This window comes from Lepisma saccharinum, chromosome 7 (genome assembly GCF_977018435.1).
Source record: "Lepisma saccharinum chromosome 7, izLepSacc3.1, whole genome shotgun sequence".
Classification (NCBI taxonomy): Eukaryota; Metazoa; Arthropoda; class Insecta; order Zygentoma; family Lepismatidae; genus Lepisma; species Lepisma saccharinum.
Genome location: NC_139235.1, coordinates 10,333,283 through 10,353,092, shown reverse-complemented (window position 1 = coordinate 10,353,092; position 19,810 = coordinate 10,333,283). Strand labels below are relative to the sequence as shown.

The 19,810-nt window shown below is 39.5% G+C and overlaps 1 protein-coding gene across 1 annotated transcript in view; it reads right to left on the bottom strand.

Moving 5' to 3' along the window:
* LOC145989727 (uncharacterized) overlaps positions 1-19,810 on the bottom strand; it is a 233,195-nt gene that overhangs the window by 66,131 nt on the left and 147,254 nt on the right. Inside the window, exons 4-5 of the mRNA XM_083124993.1 lie at positions 8,619-8,731; positions 3,077-3,186 (exon numbers count right to left, since the gene is read on the bottom strand). Of these exons, the coding sequence (XP_082981119.1) occupies positions 3,077-3,186; positions 8,619-8,731 (223 nt within the window). The remainder of the gene's footprint in view (positions 1-3,076; positions 3,187-8,618; positions 8,732-19,810) is intronic.

Sequence of the window (19,810 nt, the reverse complement as noted above, 5' to 3'; positions counted from 1 at the left end):
AACAAGAGTTCAGCAAAGGCGCAGTATAATCAGAAGAGAGCAACAAAAGTGCTGCGAAGGCCAAATATAATCAGTAGAGAGCAACAAGAGTTTATTCAAAGTCAAATCTATTCAGAAGACATTAGCAAGAGTGCAGAAAAGGCCAAATCTTATCAGAAGAGATAGAGACAAGAGTACTCCGAAGGCCCAGTATATCCAGACCATTGCAACAAGAGTGGAGGAAAGGTCAAATATAATCAGAAGAGAACAACAAGAGCAATGCAAAGGCCCAATATAATCAGAACATAGCAAGAATTATTTTTTGGAAATTACATCTTGATCAACAATTTTAAAAGTCTAATCTCTAGAATATTCCAGCCACCAAAACTGAAGCTTCAAAATAAACCTTCAAGAATATTCATATTGGGACAGTAATGGGAAGAAAGAGAGAACTTTTTCCTTTACTATTATATCCTCTTGTCATTGGTGTTATTGTCTAGTAATACTATGTTCAGGTCAAGGAATCTTTTAGTCACTTTTATGATTTCATTTTTATTTTATATTATTATAGTCTACTTGATCTATTGATACACCTTGTGTTTTCTGTAAGTTTAATAAAATAATGTTGCTATTGTTAATATTTTATGTAACTTCTATTCCGCACTCTTATAATTGATTGTTCTATTTCTATTTGGCTCTCTCTCTCTCTACAGGACAAGAATAAGTTGCTAGAAGGGGCCAAAAGTCAAACACACCTGCTTTAATAAAGACTAATGTTGTTGCTGTTGATATTATAACAATAACATATACTGACCATAATAACCATTACAAGTTCATTTTCTGGTCTTGCTTTCGTCTTGTACTCAAAGGGTTCTGGGTTCGATCACAGGTGGAGGCAAACTGTACAGTTGTTCGGTTCCGCTTTAAGCTGTAGGTCCAGCCTCAATTAGATATCTAAGCATGAGCTGAATTAAAACAAACAAGTTAATGTGTTGAATACAAAAGCCAAAATGTATTAGAGCGTAGTGATTCAACCGTAGGAAGGAAAGAAACACGCCAGATAAACATTTCACACGTTTACACAGAGAATGGAAATAAAACATTTAATAATAGCTTTCTTTTCATATCATACCAAGTAGCTTACGCAATTTTTGTAATTACATACCAATTACATTAGTAATTATTCCCTTTCCAGGAAAGCTTTCCGAAGGGGAAGTGCGGAAGAAAAATTCTAAAGTATTTTCCCGCGAACGAAGGCCGTATAAAAGTTCAAGTCCTATATTCGTATCCCAGAACTATTCAGTGTATTACTTTCAGGGAGGGAAACATCCCCAAACACAAGAAAGAAAAGGCACATGATTAATTTACATTTAGTAATAACAGATTACTCGTCCGTATCAAAATCACTTTTACGGAAGAACTGTATGATCGTTCGCAATGATTGACATAAACAGACACTGCACTGGTTTTCAAACTACCATGTATCCTTCTGTTTTATCGCCAGTGTTGCATTATAGCTCCTTCTGATTTTATTAGTGATTTGCTCCATTCTTTCTGCTATATTCTGATTCTGTCATTGCTTTGCTCCACTCTTTCTAGTGTATTCTGATTTTATTAGTATTTTGCTCTATTCTCTCTGCCCTCTTGTGATTTTGTTATAGTCTTTTGTTCCATTCTTCCTGGCCTCTTCTGAGTCTGTTAGTATTTTCATCCATTCTTCCTGTCCTCTTCTGATTGTGTTAGTCCTTTGCCCCATTCTTCCTGCCCTCTTCTGATTCTGTTAGCCTTTTCATTCATTCTTCCTGCCCCCTTCTAATTGTGTTAGTACTTTGCTCCATTCTTTCCGTCCTCTTCTGATTTTGTTAATCTTTTCCTACATTCTCTTTGTTCTCTTCTGATTTTCTAGTTTTTCCTCCATTCTCTCTGTCCTCTTCTGATTCCTATTGTGTTCTGATTTTATTAGTCCATTCCTTCATTCTCTCTGTTACCTTCTGATTTTCTTAGCTTTCCTCCATTCTTTCTACCCTCTTCTGATTTAGTTAGTCTTTTGATGCATTCTTGCTGCTCTATTCTGATTTCATTTGTCAAATCAAAAGATATCATTGAATTGCCGCAGAGTGGGGACCAACAAGAAATCAGTAAATGGCTAACAAATTCAGCAGAGACAAACACGAAAGCATCGAAAGTTTAAGAAAATCAGAAGAGGCCAACAAGAAAGCAGAGAAGAGCTAACAGAATCAGAAGAGGCCAACAAGAAAGTAGCGAAGGGCCAACAAAATCAGCAGAGACAAACAAGAAAGCAGTGAATGGGTAACAAAATCAGAAGAGACCAACAGGAATGCAGTGAAGAACTAACAAGATCAAAAGGGCCAACAAGAATGCAGCAAAGGACTAACAAGCTCAGAAATGACAAACAAGAATTCAGGAAAGGGCTGACAAAATCAGAAGAGACCAACAAGAATTCAGCAAAGGGCTGACAAAATCTGAAGAGATCAACAAGAAAGCAGTGAATGGCTAACAAAGTCAGAAGAGATCAACAAGAAAGCAGCAAAATACTTAACAAAATCAGAAGAGACCAACAAGAATTCAGCAAAAGGCTGACAAAATCAGACGAGACCAACAAGAATTGAGCAAAGGGCTGACTAAATTTGAAGAGATCAACAAGAAAGTAGTAAATGGCTAACAAAATCAAAGGAAACCAACAAGGAAGCAGCAAGAAACTAACAAAATCAGAAGAAACCAACAAGAATGCAGCAAAGGGCTAACGAAGTTACGGAAAAATCACAGGACTAGCACAATCAGAAGGGGGCACAAGGCAATTCGCATTACATGACATTCTTACATCATTACAGTTAGAAACCGATGCCTCCTGAGCAGCGTATTTATGTGAGCGATGAAAGTGGTCATTTCTCTTTTCTTCAAATGCCGACACGCTTTCCTCTTTCGAAGCAAACAACTTATCTGTAATTACAGGATTAACATGAAACATCCTCAATGTTTAAGAAATAATATTGTGTTTCAGAAATTATATATCCAGTAACCTGTTCCCTTCAGGTGTTAATTTAACTGTGCAGATAACAAGCAGTTATGTACTTACCATCAGGTCGTGAAATGTCAGCTCTAAGCGTATAGGAGTGTCCGTAGACAACCTCCTGTATCCTCTTCCCCTTCTCCAAGAGCTTCAGGGACACTAGGGACGTTTCGTTCCTGCAGGGAAAACAGAATGTTACTTTATTAATGTGAAATGTAAAGATTCAAACTTACTTTTCTATGCATGTATCTCACACAATCAGTGGCGTGTCCAGGATTTCCGAAAAAGGCGGGGGGGGGGTATGTATACTCTTTTAGTAGTCAGTCCTCATTTTGCCATCTTTACCTGCCTTTCGTGTTCTCTTTTTAGAAAATCTTGGCCAAAGAGGGAGGTTATTATCCCCAACCAACCCCCCTTGGGCACGCCACTGATCAAAATAGTACTTTTGTGAGTGTGTTGCGTACACCCAACAGTAATAATAAATTGTAAGCGAATTCTTCATCACTATTTTCATTTAGTATGTTTCCAGAATGTGATGATCATTAATTACAATAAAAACGTCAATATGCAGACGACATTATCTGCTTCGCATCAACAGAATTCCATACCTTAAAACACCACATGATGTAGAATGCAAGAGAATGAAAATGGTGATGGAAAATTTGCCTACTCTTATCTTTGTCGTTGACTGTACAAGAGGTACTACTGCAATTTGGCCACTAATGCCCGTGTATATCATTTTAGAATAGATCACTATTATAGTTGTTATCAGTTTGGCATTTGAAAACTTTTCAGTGGCGTAAATTTCGGCAACTACTCTTAAATCAGATCGGTATATATTATCAAGGACGTATTTAGGGAGGTCCATGGGGTCCGGACCCCCCCCGAAAGATTTATCAAGTACTAAAATTAAATAATGAAAAATATATTCGTTTCGCCTTTGTTGTATAATTTCCTCTGAACTTATTGGAAGACAAGGATAATATTGGGATCATACGGTTTGAAGGACAGCAAGGACGTATTTAGGGGTCGGTCCAGGGGTACATTATTATTATTATTATTATTCCTGAGACACTTGGTTCGGACTCCCTCTCCCGAAACATATTTCTAGATACGTGCCTGATATATAGTTGTGTCCCTCCTAAACACCAATAATTAGCAACCAGAAGGAGGCAGTAACCAGAGGCGAGAATTTACACTCATCCGCCCGTCAAATACCACCCTAATTATTATGTTGAAACCTTATATGACTGAATCAAAACTATTCAGATCCTCCCAGTATTTGTGACTAAGGCCCGCTTCAGACGAAAGCCCTTTTCTTAGCATTTTTCTTAACATTTACACCATGGCCAAAATTATACCGCGTAAAAGTCAAAACTCTTATATCATTTCAGATGCCATGGCATTTCTCAAGAATAGGATCGATCCTATATCCGTAGCATAACCAATAAGAAGCTACCTCTGGGTCACGTGTGCAGATATAATGGCGGAAGCATGAGATGTAAACAATATATCACTTCACATTTTTAAAACTCGATAACTATTCAACCAAGAGGAATAAGGTTTTCTATTAAATGGTTTTAGACACAAATGAATGGCACTGCTTAAATACATTCTTCATTACGTATACAGTACACGCATGGAAGAATATTTTAGTTGTTTCAATTGTAAACAACGTGAACTCACCATAGATGGTGGTACTCGACGTGCCTTTCGTGCTGTATATATTATACATTGTAATCGCAAAAGCTTACCAAGTTTTACATGAAATGCTTCCGTACTATCTGCTATAAGATTTTTGGAAGCATTTATGTAGGATTTTATGCTAGAAAATGCTGGGAGCCTTATTCTGTCTTCTCGCTTTACCGTCCATTCAATTTTGAAAAGAAAGAAAACTTTGGTAAATATTTTGATTCAGATATGTTATTCTATCTACTCCCATGAGTATCTAAATAATTATCATAAAAGATAAAAACAAATACAAGTCTGCTGCAATGACACTTTCGATTTCCGCTGAATATAAAACGCCAACATATGGAAAAGTGCCAACGAACTACCGTTATTCGCGTGCCGGTAGGATTCCTGAATATGTTGTGAGCGAAGGTTGCTGACACATTCATACGCACGCACTATTTTTGGCGGAAACTGTGACCACCACAATATTACATGCATCACACATACGATTTGCTGAACGAGGAAACGCTCAAAGGCTGTTTCATGTCGAACTTTCGCATGCAGAAGGAAAAGTATAATTAACCTCCAACTTTCCACCGAAAGCAATTGGTAGATTTGTCACTGAAGCCGCTGAAGGCCTCCGAAAGCCTCGAAGATGGTTTTGCATTGCGTAAAGATTTGCCAAGTACGGTTATTAAGCTCAAGAAATTCATAGTGACCGTTACGAAGCGTACTGGACTATTGTATTACCGTATGGAATGTAAATTTTAGTAAAATGGCCATTTTAGACAATTGGCGGTATATGCAGACCTCGTGTTCGGTTTTATGGCTTAAAAATTATAGGATTTAGGATGTGATCCTGCCAATTAACATCCTTTAAACAATTTTCTCCTATCGAAGTTATTAAGGAACCTTTGTTTTAATTCAGCTACTATGCATGTTTAAATGCATGGAGTTGAAACGTCATGAAGCTTAATTTAATAGACCTATTATTCAGTCCTGATAGGGGAGCACTATATCTGGTACTCGCGTACTTTCGACGTGGCCCTTGGCCACGTCTTGTACGCTCGCATGCGTGACCTTCGGCCATGTTGTGGGCAAAATCATATTATAGTTGGGATAGTGAGAAATATAATGTAGCTGGACAATTAGGAATTGAAGGAAACAATGTGTGCAAAAGAAATGCCCGTGGCAACGGTTGCTAAGGACGTGAAAAAAGGGCATTTTCACCCTTAAGGAAGGGCCGATTGAGAGATTTTTTAATTTTCTCGGCCTTTAATATATATAAAGCCCCAATCCCACCACTCACTCACTCACTCACTGACATAAATGTTCTCCATGAAGGAAGCCCCGGAGGCGAAAAACGCCCGATTACGACCCCCCATGAAAACGTAATTGGAAAATAATTGTTTTCAGTCAATCCCCTCAAATTCCTACCTTGCCTCTGTAATAAATTATTCTGACGCTCGTATTTTGAAATTCGAAAGGTCTAGCATAATTCCCTTACAGTAGCATTCGGGGTGAAAATAAACTTTCTTTAAGTTCCCTAGCAACGTCCGTTTCCATGGTGAACAACAAGCACGGCAAGCTCTAAGGAATTGCATGTCATTATACCCCCAAAACATGTAGTTGAAACAAGCACGATGCAGATATTTACGCATTGAGTATAACAATATATACGTAATTGTATCTGGGCTGAAACTCCTTATTATGTAGATGTCACACTTGTTTCAGGCACCTTTTCAAAACCATGAGTTCATTCATCTGTGTGCTATTGATCTGTGAGAAATATAATGTAGCTGGACAATTAGGAATTGAAGGAAACAATGTGTGCAAAAGAAATGCCCGTGGCAACGGTTGCTAAGGACGTGAAAAAAGGGCATTTTCACCCTTAAGGAAGGGCCGATTGAGAGATTTTTTAATTTTCTCGGCCTTTAATATATATAAAGCCCCAATCCCACCACTCACTCACTCACTCACTGACATAAATGTTCTCCATGAAGGAAGCCCCGGAGGCGAAAAACGCCCGATTACGACCCCCCATGAAAACGTAATTGGAAAATAATTGTTTTCAGTCAATCCCCTCAAATTCCTACCTTGCCTCTGTAATAAATTATTCTGACGCTCGTATTTTGAAATTCGAAAGGTCTAGCATAATTCCCTTACAGTAGCATTCGGGGTGAAAATAAACTTTCTTTAAGTTCCCTAGCAACGTCCGTTTCCATGGTGAACAACAAGCACGGCAAGCTCTAAGGAATTGCATGTCATTATACCCCCAAAACATGTAGTTGAAACAAGCACGATGCAGATATTTACGCATTGAGTATAACAATATATACGTAATTGTATCTGGGCTGAAACTCCTTATTATGTAGATGTCACACTTGTTTCAGGCACCTTTTCAAAACCATGAGTTCATTCATCTGTGTGCTATTGATCTGTGAGAAATATAATGTAGCTGGACAATTAGGAATTGAAGGAAACAATGTGTGCAAAAGAAATGCCCGTGGCAACGGTTGCTAAGGACGTGAAAAAAGGGCATTTTCACCCTTAAGGAAGGGCCGATTGAGAGATTTTTTAATTTTCTCGGCCTTTTGGGACGATTTCATGGGGGGTCGTAATCGGGCGTTTTTCGCCTCCGGGGCTTCCTTCATGGAGAACATTTATGTCAGTGAGTGAGTGAGTGAGTGGTGGGATTGGGGCTTTATATATATTGGATTACCACCACTGATTGCATAACTATTGGTACTATGCTCGTAAATCTTGTATTTGTTGAATCCTATGCGAAGAATTGAAAGGGTTTAAGTCTGGTGGTCGGGGAGTCCACCAGTGATGTGCGTCTACGCGTAAACAACGATAGACTACATTCTACACGTAGACTATTTTATACACGTAGATTAGGTAATCTATGTAAACAACATGGCGAAAGGTGATAACTTAACAAAGGGCACAGTGGAATTAAAAGAAAATTATACTGCGTATCAGTTTCTGATGTGTGAAGAGAACTTTTCATACTCTTTCTTCCAAATTCGAACAATTTCTCACCTAGGAAGAAACCTAATATAGTAAATATTCTAGTGTTTTATGGGGAAAAGACCACTCTTGCCTCACGAATGCAATCTGTTGTTGTTTTTTGCATACTATTTATCTTCTGCCATAGTTGATGATAGAAGAGAAGAGAAATTTTGTTTTAAATAGAATTATTTTTATTTCGTTACGAACCAATATAGTTGAAAATGTCACTTTCCTTTCATGAAAGCCTTGAAAATTAATTTTAATGCACTTTAGATTGTCTACGTAGTCTATGTAAACTACAACCCTATGTAATCTACGCGTAGATTACGTGTAGACAACGCATGTAGACGTAAACTTATAGTCTAGGGCACATCACTGAAGTCCACGTTCTTGACGACCTAAAGTGTGTAAATTCATACAAACATGTTCATTCCAGTAACACGTTAAAGTACACATTAGGAATACTGGACCAAGGGGGGGGGGTATGACCCCACAACCCACCACCTTGGGAGCAGCACTGCGTGAAATGCACTAAAATACATCATTTGAACAGATCAAACACGAACACTTCACAGAAACTAACATTACAAGTTTGACTGCATCAGTTGATGCATCAAAAGTACATCAACCTTGATTTGATGCAGTTCCAGTTCTGTGTATACTTATCTTACCAGGAAAGTTGTTGTTTGGGTATTTACGAGTAATGCAGAGAGAATGAAGACATGACAGTGACTTCGTTGAAATGGAGAGTGACTTTCGTGACACCCTGCTGTTTCATGATAAATAAGCGATTCATTTTGGAAACAACATGAACTCATCACTTTAAGAGAGTATGTAAAAAATGCGGACACGGTTAAAGCAAGTTTGTATGATATCTTGGAGAAAAGTCAGCTACTGAGCTACATCCGCATATACTTACTTGGCATTTCTGAAGCCTGCTTTTCCGCAAGTGATCACATAGAATTTATCGTCGGCTAATTCTAGCGTCCTGTGAATTCGTACGGCGATTGGAACCGATCTCTCTTCGGTTTTCTGAAAAGAAAGAAGGAAAATGATTAAGTTAATTTGTACTAAATACTGCGCCATCTAACGAGACTAAATTCAGGAGAAAGAATGTGAAAGTACGTAACTACATCAAGTATGGAACTGTCGACAAATCAAAACGCAAGATGGGTCTGCAAGGGGGACCAGGGGGGGAGCACTTGCCCCCTGAGAAATATGGGAAAATTTCATGTAATTCGAATGGCAAAATTGTAGCAATATTATGTTGTAAATAATATTGTTATTTTGTCACTTAAAGATTGTTAGTTACAGCAATTATTCCCATGTCTATAGGAAAATAACAAAATATCATTTTCACCAGAGGCATTATCATCTTGACTCGTAACAAGAGGTATTTGAGACAAACCTTTTTTCGTCTGGATGGAATTTGGAAGGCACATTTCTATAATCCGACATTTGCCGACCAGGTCAGTGTTTATATCCTAAGTAACCATTTTTTTTTTAGATAAAGTTCTTCCTCCATAAAGTAGGCGACGAATTAGTGTTTCAAAAATGCAAAATATGCATTAAATATGCACTAAAAGTTTTAAAACGTACCCTAAGTCTAGTTTATATAAATATATACACTGGACTGTTTTTAATTATAAGTTCTCGGTAATTCGAAGAGAAGTTTATTCCCCTTGAAATCATCTTTAATGACGTATATTTTGGTTAATTCGAAATTTTTTCGTGTCCCTTGGAGTTCGAATTGAAAAGCGTCCCTATGTGTTGGAGGGGGGCGGGGCGATACATGTATATTGATACTTGCCGATAAAATTTGAGGATATCAGGTTAATATATTACAAGTGTAGATTATTCCCAAGAAAATAATAATAATACATTTTGGACTGTACAACCTCAGACAGACTGAAAAATGCCTGAAATGTACAACCGAGACGGACACACCGGAACATAAAGCCTTCTTTTGCCACACATCGAACAAACAAATCGAAGATTTAAGACAAAAGCTACCAAACTTCAACACGTACCAGTTAATAAGAAATCCCGAGCACTTTACGTCACTAAACGACTTAACAAACCTGGTGTCGAAAAAGGAACATTCCCTCTTCAAATCCGGCATCGCTCACCTCCCCATTCAACCCCTACCTCCGGAATGTAATATACCCCCCCAGAAGATCACAAAGAATCCACCTTCGACAAACTCAACAACAGGACATCCCTCCTTAGGACTAAGATCACCAAGAGGATAAGGAAGCAGAACCTCCCACAGGAACATCAAGAAGGACACACTAATACACAAGACAGTGATACACCAAAACGAAAAAAAGGTTACGCCTCCCCGGAGAAAGGTAAAGGATAACACTGCAAGGATTCGACCCAGGAACCAACCGAATTTAACCCAGATTTTTCTTTTTCGTTTCTTTCTTAAACTGTAATCTTACATCCCTTCTTTATTCTCGTTACTAAACACTCTGCAAACTTCTCTCACTGATTCTTGACAATTCTCCATATTTCCACTACCGAACGTACTAATGTACCTGATACTTCCCAGGAAATCCCTCCCTACTTCTTTCCTTCCTGATGATGTCCCGGGTACCAACCGTCGTACCGATGTTCATTCCAGTCCGACCAACTCTTGCTGGTCTCCCGCAAGTCTCCTTGCATCAGGTACCACTCGTTCTTTCATATCCCTTCCTAGTATTAATACTTACATCTCAAAGCCAATAATACTCTAACTCAAACATAACATACTAGAACATAGACCCTGCTTAACATTCATAGAATCGCGTTAATGTCCATCCCTCATCTCATCCATCAACACTAATGCACACGACACACAATAAAACTTATCCTAAGAAAACATTACCCACCCAATTACACACTTATGTAATTTCGTATCTGTGATCATAAATAATATTAATGTTAAACACTAACACTTATTTACTTCCTACTATTTCAAACCTTTATCTTAATCTTCTTACCTTGTATAATGATGTGAAACCAACTTTGTTCAGGAAAACCGAACAAATTTGGTTCTTCACACTGGGGCATTCTTGCCAATGTCACAGTGAATTATTGTAATAAAAAATGGAAAATAAAGGATGAATCAAAGAAAAGCGGGGGAATCCGTAAAAAATTCGCGGAACTGACGCCCTGGGTTAATTTTCAGGTACCAGGGCATAAGCGCATACCTCCGAAAGTAGTTTGACTACTTTTATCCGTATACATAAAATAATAATCGTTCTATGTAACCATATCTTGTATACTGTTTAGGAAAATAAAATTCTTTGTTGTTGTATTTTGGACTGTGTTCGTTGTTATTATTTTACATTTTAAAATTATTGTAACAACACAACTAGAATGAACCTAACGTGGTTAACTTTCTCAAATATTTCCGTATTTTGAATATTTTTTGGCAGAGTGTACAATTTGATATCAATTACAGTAAAACCTCGTTAGTCCGGACTAATGGGGGGATAAGGTGACCGGTTTAACGAAAGTCCGGATTAACTGAAATAACCTAAAATAACAGTAGAAAGTGCATTAAAACTCCGTTTGGCGTTTATTACAACAAAACACGTTTATTATGCTGTATTTAAAGGGCATAGGCCTAAATACAAGTCTGCAGGAAACAGAATCTCATCAGTGGTTGACTGCCTTTTCTTTAGGAAGTTCTCTTGTTGACTTCTAGCCACCTTGCATTTTTTTCTTTTGCCTTCTGCCTGTCCGGATTAAGCAAAGTCCGACTTATCGGGGTCCGGATTAACGAGGTTTTACTGTATCTTCATTTTCTGTTTAGTTCATTTGTCAATTTAATATTTCTGTACAATGATGCTTTCCATGGACCAGCTAATAATAATAATAATGAGGTTTTGTGACGGCAGATTTCATATTTTCTTATTATGAAGTGGAAAAGTGGATGAAAATGAGAAATGTTGTACCTGCGAAAGGAAATTCCGCCCCCAGATTGTGGCAACACTGAGTAAGTCCCGTCATTTTTATTTACACCACGCAAATGTGCATGTGCATTAATACCACGCTATTCTGATTGAAAAATCAGCTACGCACCGACCGCGTGCTCATCCTTCACCTATTTTGTGAGAGATCGTGCACACGTGATCCTCGGATAATCTGTTCAACAACACGCACCAATGCATCGTCCTGCACACCAAGATCATTGACACAGATTTATCCATTGGGCCTTCGGTCATGGAAACGAAAGAAAGCAATTATCACGCGAAGGAAACCGATTGGTAGAGATTACATCGACGCCTTCAATATGGCAATGTCCTCCCCGATGACGTAGTGGTAATGTCGTCGCATTGTAGTCAAGGGTCCCGGGTTCGATACCTTGTGGTGGTACAAGTGGTTCGTATCCAACTTCAGTCCCAATTAGCCTTCATGTGCATAAAGTGGACTTAAAACGAAAAACTGAATATGGTGGTCTCAAGGGCTGTAGATATTTCTCACTGATTCTTGCGATAAATGCGAAAGCAGGATGGATACACTGGCACTCAAAAAAAAAATATATATATCAAGGTTTTCCACTTTAATTTTTTTATAATTTCAAGGCTAGAATTTAATTTGAAGTGTGACAAATTGTCATTGGTGTTGTGCGATGGAAACACATATGTTAACAAGATTAACTTCATTTATTACACAAACTCACAAACAAAGTAATACTTTACATTATAACGAAACTACGTTCACCATTCCACGTTCTGTTTGCACAGACTCTTGTCTAGCAACAGTAGCTTGTTTCTTCTTCCTCTAGGAGGCAGCACTACATTCCTCCCAGAGTTACAAAAAAAAAAAATTAACAAGGGTACCCGTATCTGTCAGGGGTACCTTAATCCTGGTCGATCTTCTAGGCACATGAGGAGTGGATGTTGGTCGTGGAGCAGCGTCAGCATCTTAGGGTTGATGGACATCAACGTCTGGTTGAGGTGGGGTAATTTTGGAATCTGAATTTCGATTCTCCGCCGCGCCTTCTGGTCCGGGTGGACTATCATCATCCCAGGTTTCTGGATGGTTTTGTTGTCTGTGTGTCCTGTGACGAATCCAACGTGAATGTACCACTCTTTGAGTTCCATCGGCAAAGCGCACTTTGTATAGGTGAGTGCCACCCAACCTTTCTACAATATCTGCCTCGTTGAAGTTAGGTGACAAGTGCTTCGGTGATTGAACCCATATGGTTTCGGTAGGTGAAAATGTCCTGTATGGTTTGCTGTGGTTGCTCCTAGGTTTCAAGAAAGGAGGAGCTTCTGTCCTCTCGGCATCTCTATTATGATCACCACGTATACAGTTCCACCATGTTATTGGAATGAAGGTGAGAACTGAGGCTGCAGGAAGACTACGTTCCTCTCCCAACCGGGAATTCCTCAAAAACAGCAGGTACTCCGCTAACTTTGCATCGAACTGTAAAGAAGTCAGATGTGGATGTTCATGCAACACCTTCAACATGCCAGTCTTCACCGTGCGTACGTACCTCTCTGCAAGCCCGTTGCTAGGACTGTGGTACGGCGGTATTGTGATGTGTTCGATTCCGAACTGCTGGCAAAAGGAACGGAACTTTAGGCTGATAAATGCCGGACCATTATCCGAAACTATTGTTTGTGGAATTCCGAGAGTCGAGCATGACTGAAGAATCCAGCGTATGGTCTCCGGTGTATCTAAGGAAGATACTGGCCAGACATCTACCCAGCGACTATAAGCATCCACAAGTAATAGGAACTTTCTCCCAGCCAAGAAGAAATGGTCTACGTGGAGTCTTTGTCCTACAAATCTAGCTTCTGGCCACCTATTATCTGGACCTTTCTTGATCCTGGAACGTGTGGATTGGCATGTTTCACAAGTCTGGATACAATGTTGTATATCCCTTGTCATCTTGGGCCACCATGCTTGTGATCGTAAGGTCTCCATCATCGTCCTTTCCCCAGGGTGGTTCGAATGAAAGAGTTCCACAACCTTCGAACGAAGCGACTGTGGGATGACTAACCTCCCCATCCACCACAGACATCCTGCCTCTAGCGAGAGAAGGTTTCGCCTTTCGTAGTAAGGGTAAATATTGGAATCCTTTATCCGTTGATTAAACCTTTTCGGCCAACCCCTTTCTACATATATTGCAACTTCGGTTATCACTGGATCAGCATTGGTGTGATCAGCGATCATCTGTAGAGAAATTGGCGCTCTGGTGCCTGTCATGCTGTAACACAATGTAGCTTCCTCATCTACTGGGTCTTCTGTGGGACAAGGTAACCTGCTGAGCATGTCCGCCACAGGTACACGTGATGATGTCACTACGTCGTAGTTGAATCCCGATAGAAAGAGAGACCAACGCAATAGTCTGTTCGAAGCGTGCTTGGAGATTGACTTTCCTGGTGAAAATATGAACTTAATGGCCGTAGCATCAGAGATTATTTCGAAATGAAGTCCTCTTAGGAATTTTTCAAATTTCCTCACGCCGAATACTACACTTAATGCTTCTCTTTCTACCTGTGCATATCTTTTCTCCACATCACTAAGTGTAGAAGATGCACATGCCACCGTAGCGAGCGCTCCTTCTACACGATGGCATAATCGGGCGCCGCAACCGTATTGAGATCCATCGCATATCAGCACAATAGGTTTATTTGGATCGAATGGTATTGTGGGTTGCGCTTCCCGTAGTTCCTTTAGAATATTCCTAAATTCTTTGGATGTTTCAGTAGTCCATTTCCACGAAACATCTTTCTTCAAGAGAGAGGTAAGATGTGGTATCTTAGAAGCGAGATTGTGTATAAATCTTCGATGGAAGTTTAACATGCCGATAAAGGACCTCAACTGTGAGATGTCCGACGGTTCTGGACAGTCCAATATTGCTTCTAAATTCTTACGGGAAGGACTAATGCCTTTCGAAGATATGCAGTATCCCAAGTATTCGACTTCCGGTGATAGAAAGGTACATTTGTTGAAGTTGGCCTTCACATTATGTTGCTGAAGTTTAGAGAGGACTAGAAGTGTCCTTTCATAGCATTGTGCCAATGTATCTCCACCTACGATAACGTCATCAAAGTAAAATGCGACGCCTGGTGTGTCTCCCAAGATTTTAGCCAGCGTCATTTGGAAAATATCGCCACTAACTGTGATCCCGAAGCACAACCGTTTTATCTTATAGAGTCCTACATGTGTGTTCACTACAGTTATAATTTGTGACTTTTCTGACAAGAGAAGTTGGCAATAAGCCATTTGAAGATCCACTACGGAGAAATACTGGCAATTCTTCAGTTTAGAAAATATATCATCAGTTTTACTAATATTGAACTTCATATTTTCTGTCATTTTGTTGACAGTTGAAGAAAAATCGACACATAACCTCAAAGACCCATCTTTCTTGGTGACTGCCACAAGAGGAGATGCCCAATCAGAGTAGGTGATAGTCTCCCAGAGACCTTGTTGTACTAGTTTCTTAATTTCGACTTCCACTTGTGCCCGCAAACCGTAAGGCGTATCATAGGCTTTCCGGAAAATCGGTACAGCATCTCTTCTCAAAGGTATATCAATTATGTACGGTACAATTGGTTTCGATAGATCACCATCGAAGACCGAAGCAAATTCATGTTTTATTTTCATCCGTAAATGTTCTGGTTGGTCATTTCCCGTAGGGTCAACTAGCATAGAACTAGTCTGCTGTGAATGTAACAGTAAAGTTCTCCAATCCGGCGTAACGACATCTAACCATGAACGACCTATGAGTGGATAGGTGAGAAAGTCCTTGCATAAAATAACGGGAAGTAAGTAAGTCGATCCGGAGTGTGTAAATTCCAGTTCAGCCTGACCTTGCACCGAAAGAGCATGTTTCCCTACGCCATATATTTTTATGGAGGAATGGTTAATATTAGTCATTGGAAACCAATTTCTGAATGAATCCGCTTGGAACAGAGTTACGGCAGATCCTGTATCGAGCTCACATTGAATAAACTTGCCGTTAATAAGTAAATCCTTTAACATTGGATTCCTTGATAAAGAATAATTGGACGTAGGTGACCCGATGATGTGAGAGTCACAACTGTATGAGACGACACTAGGTAACCATGTTGTTTGCTCATCAAGTGAACTTTGAGATGTTGACATCTGTAAATTTGTGTGTTTAGTAGTTTGCCCTACGTTATTACTATTAGGTTTCCGTTTAAACTTCTCTCTCTTCCTACACCGCTTTTGCCAGTGACCACGTTTCCCACAGAATGAACAAACAGAATCCTTCGCTGGACAGTTGTCTTTAGAATCATGTTTGTACGTACAGTTAGGACAGCTGTAATCAGTATATTTCATTCCGTGAATCGTTGGATTAGGTGAACTATAAGTATGTTGTCTTGTATGTTTGTCCCCTTGCACTGTTCTTTTTGGAAATTGGGTTGAGGTGCGTGAAACTGCTGACTCTTGCTTTACACTTTCTGATCGTATTAACAATCGGGTTTCTTTCTCTAACATTTCATTTTGTAATGTCAGTTCCTGACATCGCTGAAAGGTTAGTGACTGTACTGAAAGCAACTTTCTTCTAGTAACTTCAGATCGTATGCCCAATACTATCTGTTCAACTAAAGCTTCGTCCAGATAATTGCCGTAGTTACATTTTGTGGCTTGTTCCTTCAGCCTTATGACATAATCAGAAACGGTTTCACCTTCCTCTTGTACACAACGTCGAAACTTATATCGTTCAACAAACTTATTAGTTACAGGTTTGTAGTGTGACAAAAGACTATCCTTTAGACGAGAATACGACAGATCCTGTACAAGGTCTGGTGCGACTACATTTTTCAAGACTTTAAATGCCTTTGCACCTATAAAGGCGATGAGTATAGGAACTCTCTGATCATCACTGAACTTTTGAATGATACACAACTGTTCGAAACGTAAGAGATAATCTTCAATGTCCTCTGAATCTTCGTCGAAAGCGTTAAATGTTATGTTTGTGTACATATTTATGACTGTAAATCCAAACGTTTAACCTAACAACCATGAAAAGTGAGTTTTCACGTATAATTATACTTGATCTGCATCGGATCACAATGTATCTATGAACGTGACAAAGCCTTTGTACGTTTCAAGATTATAACTTGTTTCCACGTTAGAAGGAATCTTGATATATATATTTACACCACACTATTTTTATAAGACTTAGACGGTTTATGCTTACCGTATTATGACAAATTGCGTCAAACCGACACGTTTATGATTGTTCCAACAGTTTGCTGTACGAATGAGGACAGTCCGTCCGAGATGAAAAAAACTTACGGAAATGTAAGGTTCTTGCAAATCCTGCAAACCATGAAGAGTAAAGTTCTTTTATACCGACTGCGCCATAATGTTGTGCGATGGAAACACATATGTTAACAAGATTAACTGCATTTATTACACAAACTCACAAACAAAGTAATACTTTACATTATAACGAAACTACGTTCACCATTCCACGTTCTGTTTGCACAGACTCTTGTCTAGCAACAGTAGCTTGTTTCTTCTTCCTCTAGGAGGCAGCACTACAATTGGTTAGTCAAACTCCTTCATAATTTTATTTTACTCGCCCCCTTCTCTCTCTCTTTCGAGGCAAAGAAGGAAATAAAGAGAAATCATAGATAGAGAGAGAAGGAATTTTCTGCACTTTCCCCGCTTTCTCTCTCTCTCTCTCTCTCTCTCTCTCTGTCTCCTCTCTGAGAGACTCTATCCTCCTCTCTCTCTCTCTCTCTCTCTCTCTCCTCTCTGAGAGACTCTATCCCCCTCTCTCTTTCTCTTCCACCACCTCTTTTTCTCTCTCTTTCTCTTCCACCACCTCTTTTTCTCTCTCTTTCTCTTCCACCACCTCTTCTTCTACCACCTCTTATTCTCTCTCTTTCTCTTCCACCACCTCTTCTGCTCTCTATTTCTCATCCACCACTTCTTATTCTCTCACTTTCTCTTCCACCACCTCTTCTTCTCTCTCTTTCTCTACCTCTTCTCCTCTCTATTTCTCTTCCACCACCTCTTATTCTCTCTCTTTCTCTTCCACCACCTCTTCTTCTCTCTATTTCTCTTCCACCACCTCTTCTTCTCTCTATTTCTCTTCCACCACCTCTTCTTCTCTCTCTTTCTCTTCCACCACCTCTTCTTCTCTCTATTTCTCTTCCACCACCTCTTCTTCTCTCTATTTCTCTTCCACCATCTCTTCTTCTCTCTATTTCTCTTCCACCACCTCTTCTTCTCTCTATTTCTCTTCCACCACATCTTCTTCTCTCTATTTCTCTTCCACCACCTCTTCTTCTCTCTATTTCTCTTCCACCACCTCTTCTTCTCTCTATTTCTCTTCCACCACCTCTTCTTCTCTCTATTTCTCTTCCACCACCTCTTCTTCTATTTCTCTCTGCTTCTGTTTCCTCTCTCTCCCACTTTCTCTTTCTGTCTTCGCCGACCTCCGTGGTTAGTTCTTCGCGTTACGACGCCAGGGATCCCGGGTTCGAATCCTGGCCTTCACACGTGAGTGTCCATTCATCAATTTCACCATATCATCATCACTCATGCAAATCTTCGCAAATTAGGCAAGCACAAAAAGCAAACTAAAATAAAGCAAATCAATGATTCAATCTTTTTTTTTTTTTTTGCACATAACGATTTGGAGGGAAGGTAGTATTTCAGGATCTATACCCTGTCCCAGCTAACTGTGGAGCAAGGCCGCGCATAGCGTCAGAGTAGCGGGAAAATCGAGTAGCCAGAGCGAAGCTGTACACGTTGGTCAAAGGCTGGTAACTGCAGTCCCTTCCCCATCCTTCCCCTCTCGCGGGTTCATTGGTGGAGCCGTCTCGCGTCACTACTTGCGCAGAAACTTGTTTTCGTTCGCCTGCTCCAAAGTTAGCTGGGACAGAGTATAGGTGTCCCATTTTTATTGCAGGTGACTGTACCTTCGTTAAAATCTGAGAATGTTCCCAGAAATTAATAACCGAGCTTCTGTAACTCTTATGGTTATTCATCTCAATTGTTGTGTTTTTAAATAAATTTAACAACGATGATGAGGCTTCTATACGATGTCACGCTCAAATAATTTTAATTTAACTTCAGCAGGTTCGGTTTCCTGACTAGGATTAACAGTCGTTTTTTTCACGGGTCTGTGCATAAGTGAAAAGAAGATACAATGTTTTAACTGATTCTCGTTTCAATGGGTTCCTAGCATGGCACTTACCATGCTCCAACAAGTATATAGTTTTACAGCCCTCGATGTAAACGTTTCAGATCGCGTGACCAACCTAGACTTCCTTAACGTTCAGTTTCTGCATCGGTTACCACTTTCAGCACCTTCCCAAAAGCAGCAATAAGCACTGTTGCCAACCCGTGTACTATAGGACCACACACGGTTCTTTGAACATTTATGCATTGGGACGTGAAGTTTTCGTTTTATTTTTCCCTGAATTTCGATGTTATTTCTTACTGCTATTCGGTGTTATTTTTAAAAGGGGAAATGAATTGTTTATTAGTGTCACGGGTGGGACGCAATACAAAACAAAAGTAAATCAAAATGTTAAATTAAACAATATGTCAAATACCTTCTACTCTTAACTAAATTATGTAAAATACTTGAATTTCTCTCCAAATGACAATTCTAGATTGTTGACTCACAAGATAGAATAAAATTATAACATTGCATTTTATTTAAAAATAAAGAAGCAGGGGCACATTGTCATGTAATACCCAAGTCCCGTCACGCTTATTCTTAAAGCATTTCCCAAAGCTTTTCTTTCAGTTTTTTAGTATCATATTTCTAATAAAGCCTTCGACGCGCTGTTGTCAGCAAAACGGTATATACTCCGGTCTGAAATCTACATAAAGCAACAAATATTACATCTTACACAGGCCTCGAAACCCCCCGCCCCCAACCCCCTGATCTATGGCCGACAAGCATATTCTCTCACCTTATGAACTGTAGAGAAACAGTCAAACCAGATACGACGATGGACATTTTTGCCACTAGGAGTTGGCAACACTGGAAATAAGCAATTGAGATTGGAACATGACGAAATGTCAGCGATATCAATTTTTCCTTTGCCCCCAGTTTGTGCTACGAACAACCCGAACACTTCACTGAGAAACGGAATAACATAAAAA